The following is a 10,496-nucleotide window of genomic DNA, read 5'->3' as shown; positions in this document are numbered from 1 at the left end:
AAGTTTAATATATCAGCTTTGCTTAAAGTTGGAGAATGCCTACCCCTCCACTTCCTACTCTGCTCATCTCTTTGGCAGGGGGGTGAAGATTTCCCTAGCTCACTTGTGCAGTGTGGGGATGTGCTAACACTGCTTAGATGGCAGCCTCTTTCATTCAGTATTGTGACTTTTGTTTCTCTCCAGAGAGGGATAGTGAGAAAGGAGAGAGAGAATTTGGTCTGTGGCCTAGGTTGTCTTCGGGCCCTTATTCCTGCTTCTTCTGACACATGATTGTCAACATCTCTAGTGGGGTTGGAAAAGACTTTGAGGGGATGATTAACTTGCTAGGACTGCCATAACACAATGCCACAGACTGGGAATCTTAAACAACAGAAATTGATTTTCTCACAGTTCTGGAGGATGAAGTCCAAGATCAAGGTGTCAGCAGGTTTGGTTTCTCCTGAGGCCTCCCTCAGTGGCTTGCAGACGGCCACCTTCTTGCTGTGCCCCACATGGTGTTTTCTTTGTGTGCGTGCATCCTTGCTGTCCCTTTCTGTGTCCAGACTTTCTCTTTTTATAAAGACATGGGTCAGATTGGATTAGGGCCCACCCTAATGGCCTCTTATTAACATAATTACCTCTTTTGAGACCCTCTGTACAAATACAGTCACTCAGAGGTACCAGGGGTTAGGATTTGAACATACGAATTTTGGGGAATGGAACACAGTTCATCTCATAAGAGAGGAATACCTTGCCCAGCCTTGAATGCAGCATCCCCCCAAGTTATGTGGAGCCGCAGACCAGGAGACAGAAACATCTGCCTCCCAGTTCTTTCCTTCCTCCGGAACCTGCTCTTGCATCACGGGTACCCCAGCAGCACGGCTGCAAGCCCGAAACCTGTCTCTAAGATACCAAGCATCTGCCCAGGGAGAGAAGCATCTCCCCTCAACCCCATGTAATTAATTCTCTACGCTGAAGTCCTTCCCTGGTGTTGATTCCCACTGCCTTCCCTGTCCACCTATCCTCTGGTCCCCAGAAGGCACAGTGAGAAGCGGGCTGAGGCCCACAGGCAATTATGCAGATCCGCGGATTCATAATTCAAAATAAACCCATCAAAACATTTGTTCTTACTTTTAACCCCGTTTTCCCCCCAAGTGGAAATGTTAAGACACAACAGCAGAAGAGATAAATATGGCAGACAAAAGTTTTCCCACAGCCTTTAGCCCCTTAAACATTCTAATCCCATTGAAGATATTTATGCCTGGCCAAACACCGGGGCTGGGGGCTGGGCTCCTGCCAGCTGCCCCTTGCCGAGCCTGCCTGGCTTTGTAGAGACAGCTGCCTGTTGCTATGCGATTTGGTTACAGAAGGGCAATGCAGGGCACCTAACCCAAGTGCTTTTTTAACCAAACCACATGCTTATTAAAAGAATGGAGAAAGTTTCCATTAAAATATCTGGGCTGATTACATTTGGAAACTTAATAACATGTGTTGACTCAAATAACTCCCATTGAACTGAACCCCAGCAGGGCTCAGAGTTCACCAGGGGAACAAATATCTCTGATGAAGCTTGGCATCTTAACCCTGTTTAACATTTTAATTAAGAAGGGAAAATTCGGTGTCATTTGCTTTTCTGCGGTCTCCAGGGGCTCCAGGGTTCACGCTTGAGAATTCCTCCAAGAGTCCGGCGGAAAGAAATACATTAGCTAATTAGGGGTGATACAAAACATCTATATACAAGACATATACGCTCCCGTTCTGCTTTGCGGGCCAGCTTTTCCACTGCCCTCCCCTTTCCAGGCTGATTCTTAAAAGAAGATGCTTGAATATACCTTCTTTTTTTTTTTCTTTTAAATACTGTTAATTGAGAGTTAAATTGTTGCTTGAGTCTCTTACTCTACACAGCCAGAGAGAGGCGAGGAGAAAGCATCAAGCTACAGCCCCGTTCTTGGGAAATACTCGGAACGTAGTTACTTTAGAAAACAGGTCCTCAAGTCCCTATTTCATAACCAGAAATCTCATCGTTTTCACTAGTATTTCCTTTTTCTAGCCAGGCGGACACTCTGGGAAATGCTTCTACTGATGGCTCAGTTACATAGAAAAACTTATCTTCCTTGTTTTGCAAATGAGCTTGCAAAACAGAGTTTAAAACAGCAGAGGCGGTTGCATCTACACCATACTCGGCTGGACTACTGGGTTTGTCCCTGTTCTCGAAAAGAAAAGAAAATGCAGCACACTGAAATAAGAAATAGTAGAAAATCCGTTTCACCAGAGGATGTGTAGAGATTTTTCAGTATATTTCCAAAACCAAAAAGTAACCAGCAGAGGCTCTTCTTTATTTATTTATTTTGGTTTGCTTTGCTTTGAAACCCTCAACCCCGAGGTTCTGCTAATTTTAAGCCCGGTTTTCCTTTGGACATCCCTTCATCTACAACCCAGTCCTGTGCTGCTGTTTCCTTCCTGGGAATCCTCCCTGCCCTGTTTGGCCTACTGTCTCCTTCGTGCCCCAGGGAAAACCATACTCCATCACCCCCTCTGCCCTGGACCCAAAAGGGATGAGGAACAACTGAACTATGTGTTAATTGCGTTATGGCGCTTTCTCTAATGCAATAGTGGCCTTCTCCATAGCAACCGTGATTAAAAGATGCAGAATGGCAGGTCCTCTAGGGCCTGTCTGTCTGGGAAGTGATTGCCACTTTACAGAACAATTCAGTCCAGATAGAAGTTTATTGTGCACATTTCGCCTAAGCTGACTGCTCAGGTCACACTCCCCAAAGCCTCTTTCTCTCCCTCTGAGCGCTATTTTCAGGCTGATTTGGGGGAGGGAGCCACGGGAAATTTGCCACCCGGGTTGGGGGTGGTAGATGGGAGCTGTGTGGAGTTGCAGGTGGGGGTGGGGAGAGAGAGAAGAGAGGCGCCCTCGCTCCTATTCAGGGGCTGGGGAAGAAAATAATCCCAAGCTTGCAGCCTGAATGTACGTCATCGCCAAAGAAGCCCCATGCTTCATTAAGCATCTTTAAAAATGCCCATTGAGATGCCCAGAGGGGGTAAGGTAAATTCTCTTTCCATTTTTGTGCCTCTTTCTAAAGCACACAGCATTCCTATTTTATACACTGTGGGGTAAGTGATTTTCAAAGTTGGAGGGAGGGGGGAGTTAAACATTATCTGGACTACAACACACAGGACGGGGTGAGATAATTGTCCTGGCAGATTGCATGATCTCCAGGGGAGGGGCAGGGGGCATCCATGAGTCCCTGCTTCTTTATCTTCCTTCTTCCATGTCCCCATTCCTTTTCTCCTCTCCTGCCCGTAGGGTGAACCATAAGTCCAGAGGCTCCGCTCACCCACACATGTGATGCTGAGACACAGAGCTTGCACAGGCCTACACTTTGGATGCACATATGAGGAATTGACAAAGACTGCATTTCAGCCACCAGGAACTAAAAGTCGCCCGGAGGCACTCCAGGTAGCTAGAGACACATTTTGGAATATTAAAAGAAACTAAACATAATTGTGATTTCAAAATCTAGACTCAAGCTTGAACACATCCAAAAATATGTTCTTACAATAGAAACTGATTTTCAAGTGTCCAGTTTCAGAGCCCGAGCTCTGGAATCTGAAGGCCTGGGTTCGAATCTTGACTCTGGCTGCTCAGCCATGTGACCTCAGGCAAGTTACTGAGTCTTTTAGAGCCTCAGTTTCTCTATTTCTAAAATAGAGATGGCCGGGCGCGGTGGCTCACGCCTGTAATCCCAGCACTTTGGGAGGCTGAGGCGGGCAGATCACCTGAGGTCAGGCATTCCAGACCAGCCTGACCAACATGGAGAAACCCTGACTCTACTAAAAATACAAAAAATTAGCCGTGCGTGATGGCGCATGCCTGTAATCCCAGCTATTCGGAGGCTGAGGCAGGAGAATCGCTTGAACCCGGGAGGTGGAGGTTGCAGTGAGCCAAGATTGCACCATTGCACTCCAGCCTGGGCAACAAGAGTGAAACTCCATCTCAAAAAAAAAAATAAATAAAGACAAAAATAGCACCTATGTCATACAACTTTTAAGAGAATTAAAAGAGAGAATTATATAAAGCATTTATTTCCTGACACATGGCAATACCCAGAAACTAATAATAATAGTTATCATTATTATTGCACAAGAGTAGTGCTCTATGTTTGCATAGCGCTCAATGGTTCACTTACCTTACCTCTGATAATCTTCCTGACGATCCTGTGCTATTCTTTTTTTTTTTTTTTTTTGGAGACAGAGTTTCACTCTGTTACCCAGGCTGGAGTCCAGTGGCGCGACCTCGGCTCACTGCAACCTCTGCCTCCCAGTTCAAATGATTCTCGTGCCTCAGCCTCCTGAAAAGCTGGAATTACAGGTGCATGCCACCACACCCAGCTATTTTTTTTTTTTTTTTTTTTTTTTTTGTATTTTTAGTAGAGACAGGGTTTGGCCATGTCGGCCAGGCTGATCTCAAAGTCCTGGCCTCAAGTGATCCACTCATCTTGGCCTCCCAAAGTGCTGGGATTACAGTGTCTGACCCCTCCTATGCTATTCTGATAAGCCCTCTTTATGCCTTGCCAAAGGGAGGTCAAAGCCCCTTTTCCAGGTGTTGCCAGGCTAAGCAGAATAGGCCAATTGCTAGGTACAAAACAAATCAAGAAATCCAACCTCCAAACTCCAACCTTAGGGACCAGGATTGTTCTGGACTATGGGATGCAGTTCTGCCATCCTGGGGCTCACAGTTCAGTCTACGCTCAGACATGGAGGTGAAGGCAAGATAACACAGCAAGGGTGGGTGCCCCAGGCCGAGGAGGCCACGCTTCTCCTGGAGCCTTGCTTCTATTTTTATTAACAAAATGTAAAAGATAGCCTACTTCAAGGACCTTGGAGTAGTTAGATTTCTCTAGGAAATAAAAATGCTATTTATACTAGCAAAAAATATAATTTTTCACACTTTTGAAAGTGTTTGAAGAAAATTGGATGAAGACCACAAATCTAAATATTTATAGTGCCAAGAAATGTGTGCTAATGTGATTTATTTTTGACTTTAGAAAATAATTCATTAGTATTATTACTATGTTAGTAATACTATTTCCCAAGGAAATCTCCAAATTTTAAACAAAAGCTAATATACAAATTAATTTAGGCAAAAAGCCTCCTAGTTACACTTTGTACACTGGCCATTATCTTTTCTTTGTTTTTGTTTTGTTTTGTTTTGAGATGGAATTTAGCTCTTGTTACCCAAGTTGGAGTGCAATGGTGCAATCTCGGCTCACTGCAACCTCTGCCTCCCAGGTTTAAGTGATTCTCCTGCCTCAGCCTCCTGAGTAGCTGGGACTACAGGCATGTGCCACCACACTCGGCTAATTTTTTTTTTTTTTAATATTTAGTAGAGATGGGGTTTCACCATATTAGCCAGGCTGATCTCAAACTCTTGACCTCAAATGATCTGCCTGCCTCGGCCTCTCAAAGTGCTAGGATTACAGGCATAAGCCACCGCACCAGGCCAATCTTTGTATTTAATATGAAGATGCAATGCTCTCCAAAGGCTTTTGCCCAAATAGCTGCAGAAACAACGAGAACAGGTTAACAAACACTCAGCCTTGAAGGCTGAGCCACCCTAAGCAGACAGACCTTCCCATGAGGCTGTCAACAATCTTCAAGTGTCTACTTGAGTATGGCCCAAGAACCAACAGCATCGGCTTCACCCAGGAGCCTGTTAGAACTGCAAGATTCCACCCATAACTCTGTGTGCCCTTCCCTCCTGTCCTCTTTCCATCATCTTTCTGCGCTGCCACAATGGTGCGCATGAATGTCCTGGCTGATGTTCTCAAGAGCATCAACAATGCCAAAAAGAGAGGGAAACACCAGGTTCTTATTAGGCTGTGCTCCAAAGTCATCATCTGTTTTCTCACTGTGATGATGAAGCATGGTTTCATTGGCGAATTTGAAATCATTGATGATCACAGAGCTGGGAAAGTTGTTAGGAACCTCACAGGCAGGCTAAACAAGTGTGGAGTGATCAGCCCCAGATTTGATGTGCAACCCAGAGATCTAGAAAAATGGCAGAATAACCCGCTTCCATCCCGCCAGTTTGGTTTCATTGTACTAATAATCTCAGCTGGGATCATGGACCACAAAGAAGCAAGACAAAACACACAGTAGGGAAAATCCTGGGATTCTTTTTCTAGAGCTGTAATACATATTTACAAATAAAATGCCTCATGGACAAAGGAAAAAAAAAAGAACTGCAAGATTGCAACATCCTCAGCCACCTATTCAACCAGGCCTACAGAATCCAAATCTTCACTTTACCAGATTCCAGGTGATTTATATGCACATTAAAGTTTGAGAACTGGTGGTCTACACAATTTCACATAGCTGAGTGAAAAGGCAGTGGTCCCCCATGAAAGACTATGTTTCTCAGCCTCCCTTGCAGCTAGGTGTGGCCAAGACACTAAGCTCTGACTGAGAGACTAAGTTCTGGCCAATGGCAGGTAAGCAGAAGTGACGTGTGCAACATCCCAGTGTGGTCCTTGAAGAGAAGGAGACCGACACATCCCCTTTCCTCTTCCCCTTTCTTGCTGGACAGATTTAGACATCACGGCAGGAGGTGGAGCGGCTGTCTTAGATCAGAAATGGAATCCCCATGCCAAGGATGGCAGAGCAAAGAAGAGGCCTAGATACTTGATGATTCTTTAACTTATCATAGCAGCCTTACCTCCAAATTACTACACATCTTTATTTCTACATCTTCTATTATAACAACTTCCAGTTGCAATCTGTATATGTGTCATTTCTCATCATAGAAAGTGAGCTTTTTGTGGACAGAGACCATACTTTGTTTTTATCCTCTACATTAACTGGTTCTATCATGCAGTCTTGCCTTTAATATGTATGCATGACTAGAAGTTAAGTGAATGAGCAAATGAATGAATGATTTATTATCAAGAAGTGCTCACTAACCTCCCACTGGTCAAAGATGAGACATTATGTGCTTTAATGAGGATAATGATTGCAATGGATTAAAATTCATTAATAGGTTAAATCCACGGATTCATGATTATATATACATATTAATATATAGACATATGCGTGTGCGTGTGTATACCTAATTGGTCATCTTCAGAGAATAAAGAATTCAGTCTCATGACAACTGGTAAATAAAGGGAAAGGGCCTAACATTTATCCTTCATTTCCTATGTGAACTTTACAACAGGGTAACAGTAGACGAGAAGAAGCATTTTCTTATATAATTCTAGCTAACAAATGATAGAATATCACCATTTTGCAACCCCTCCCTAAGGTAATTAGTGGACCCAGGCATCGAGTCTTAAAAGCTGCTAACATCCCCAAAACAGAAACAAGACATTACGCATCTCCTGTAGTCTGCCAAAGGGATCAAACCCGAGTCTGATCAAGCCCCTGAATCCGCAGAGCACAGGAGGACTTGTTGAATTGCATCATGCATGTATGATTAGCAAAAATTCTGCCTGGGGGAAACTCTACTGACTGTCAGACAACTCAGATAAATCATAAGAAAAACAAAGTATGGAGGGGGACGTTATGGGTCAAAGGAAGCAATAAGGGGGAATACTACAGTATAGGAAGTCATGGAGGGGATTGCTATAAAGTTAGAATAGTGGTGGTTAGAATATGCAGTGGTTCATGCATGCAATCCCAGCACTTTGGGAGGCTGAGGCCGGAGGATCATTTGAGGTCAGGAGTTCAAGACCAGCCTGGCCAACATGGTGAAACCCCCTTTCTAACAAAAAATACAAAAATTAATTAGGTGTGGGGGTGCATCCCTGTAGTCTCAGCTTTTGGGAGGCTGAGGTGGGAGAATCGCTTGAACCCAGGAGGCGGAGCTTGCAGTGAGCCAAGATCACGCCACTGCATTCCAGTCTGGGCAACAGAGCAAGACTCTGAATCTCAAAAAAAAAAAAGAATAGTGGTGACTTTGGGGAGAGGAAGGCATTTGTGGCTATGACTGAGTACAGGAAGGCCTTCTGGGGTACCTGGCAAAGTTCTATTGCTTGACCTGCCTGGGGCTTGTAGGGGCATTTACCTTATTATAGTTTATTAATCCTTTTTTTTTTTTTTTGGAAGAACATCACTTGCTAAGTGGCTTCCTCATATGCGGGGATCACATTCTTCATGTGTGGGGGCAGGGGGCTCCTTCCAGGTTATAAATAGATTTAAAGATTTTCTGGTTGGCAATTTGTTGAAAGTTATTATCAATAGAATGGATTGTCTGGGTTAGATTAGTGGTTGTGGAGACCAAGGTTTTATCACACAGATGAAGCCTCCAGGTAGCAGGCTTCAGAGATAATAGACTGTAAATGCTTCTTATCAGACTGAGAGAGTCTGTTCTATCAGTAATTCCAAGAAGGAGGAGGGTATAATGAAGCATGTCCAGCTCCCCCGGTCATTGTGGCCTGAACTAGTTTTTTCAGGTTAACTTGGAATGCCCTTGGCCAAGAGGAAGGGTCCGTTCAGATGGTTGAGGAGCCTTAGAATTGTATTTTTGGTTTACAAAAGATATGTCCATCTTGAATTTTGAGAGAGATTGTCAAGATACTGTCAAAATGTAGAGGCACACTGTCACATTGTTTTATGCTCCAAGCCACAGTGTATTTAGTGCTTATTTCCCCGTGGTATTCCTAACACTGGCTATCACCTGTTTACATTTTTGAGAATTCTGCAAGTGAGAAAAGGTATGTCTGCTGATGGTATGACTTGCGTTTCTTCAACTATGAGTCAAGTTGCTTATCTTTTCACGTGCTTATTGGTAATTTAATTTTTTTCTGTGAATGAAATGTTTAAATCCTTTGTACAGTCTTTTTTTTTTCTATTAGGTTTTCATTTCTTCCGGAAGGGATCAGAAACCTAGAAAGCTGACTCAGGTGCCTTCGAAGGTATTGTCCTTCCTCTTTATTATCAAAAAGATTAGCTGCATGTGGCATAGCATTGTCTTCTAGATTTTGTGATTTGATCACTCTTAAATGCATGCTATTAGATAGTGTGGTCAGATAACATAAGAGAGAACTAGACATTAGACTTGCTTATCCATTTGATATTTTCTGATCTGATAGCCATGATAACGTTTAACCTAAGTCATAATAAATTATTTTGCAAATTATTTGGATTTAAAGCTTCCTCACTCCCAAATTCAGTGAAAGGTGACCAAAGGAGCGTTTCCTACTGCATCGCGCATTCATTTAAAACATGCCATAAGCAAACCACACCCTTCCAACACCCAGTTTCCTCATCTGTAAAATAAGCAGGTTGGACTCCATATTCCCTGAATCTGCAGTTCCTTTTAGATGCAACATCCTATGAAGCTGTGTCTGCCAACCAGGAGCTCAAAAGTAATTAGTTTTGGCCTAAAAGGAAGCCAGGCTACATAGAAGGAGAACAATGTTTAACATGCAAGTCTGACAACAGGTGACCGAAGATTTTTGTCATTAGTCTTATTGCAGTGGTACATATAGGGACAACTGTAGACCCTCTCTACCTGGGCTTCACAGTTTTCAAAGTCTTCTCTGCAGTCACTGCCGAGACCAATTCCAACTCGTCCAATTCATTCCTTTGCTGAATCCTGAGTGAGGTCCTAGTTCCTGTCCATGTGTGATTGTCCCAAATATCAATGGAGAGTCTTAGTAGCTCGAGTAAATCTCCACATAGTAGGTTCTTAAACTGAATTACTATTTTCTGAAAATATATTATTAGTGACAGTGTTAGTATTGTTATTTTGAGACTGGTGTGTGTGTGTGTGTGTATGTGTGTGTGTTACAAGATAGAGGAGAAGAATAATTATGTTGGTATCATTGGGAACTGGGATTTTTCTTTCTTTCTTTCTTTTTTTATGAGATAGAGTTTTGCTCTTGTTGCCCAGGCTGGAGTGTGATGGCCTGGTCTCTGCTCACTGCAACCTCCGCCTCCCAGGTTCAAGCAATTCTCCTGCCTCAGCCTCCCAAGTAGCTGGGATTACAAGGCATGCACCTCCATGCCCGGCTAATTTTGTATTTTTAGTAGAGACAGGGTTTCACCATGTTGGTCAGGCTGGTCTCAAACTCCTGACCTCAAGTGATCCACCCGCCTTGGCCTCCCAGTGTGCTGAGATTACAGGCATGAGCCACCGTGCCCAGCCAGGAACTGGGATTTTTCATTGTGGAGAAAAGAGATATAGACGTAAGTTTGATCTGGTTAAGTAAAATCTCTAGAGTCCTAAAAACTGCAGTGGATTCAAATCCACCAACTATGTTTAAACTATAAAGTACCATATGGCATTTAAAAAGAAACTCACTGGTTACCTTTCAGATGTTCTAGATAACCAACTCCTTATTTTGTACGTTGCTAAATGAAGAGAAAGAATAAGGCTTTTCTATATGAACTACCTTTGGGGTCTGATAGTTGATGAGGGTAAATTATCTCAAGTGTGGATGGAATAAGATTTGAATATTGCCATTTTCAACCTGTAATTAAATAAAGGATCCAGGCAGTCACTAATG

The 10,496-nt window shown here is 43.3% G+C and overlaps 1 protein-coding gene across 1 annotated transcript; it reads left to right on the top strand.

Annotated features, from left to right (window-relative positions):
* The first annotated feature begins 5,781 nt into the window (after nt 1-5,781).
* Nucleotides 5,782-6,147, top strand: LOC129465222 (small ribosomal subunit protein uS8-like). Its single transcript, XM_055247009.1, has one exon. It carries the CDS (start codon nt 5,782-5,784, stop codon nt 6,145-6,147), a length of 366 nt encoding a protein of 121 aa, XP_055102984.1.
* The last annotated feature ends 4,349 nt before the right edge of the window (nt 6,148-10,496 follow it).

The sequence above is a fragment of the Symphalangus syndactylus genome, chromosome 2, assembly GCF_028878055.3.
Source record: "Symphalangus syndactylus isolate Jambi chromosome 2, NHGRI_mSymSyn1-v2.1_pri, whole genome shotgun sequence".
In the NCBI taxonomy this organism is placed as follows: domain Eukaryota; kingdom Metazoa; phylum Chordata; class Mammalia; order Primates; family Hylobatidae; genus Symphalangus; species Symphalangus syndactylus.
This window is presented reverse-complemented; position numbering and strand designations above follow the sequence as displayed.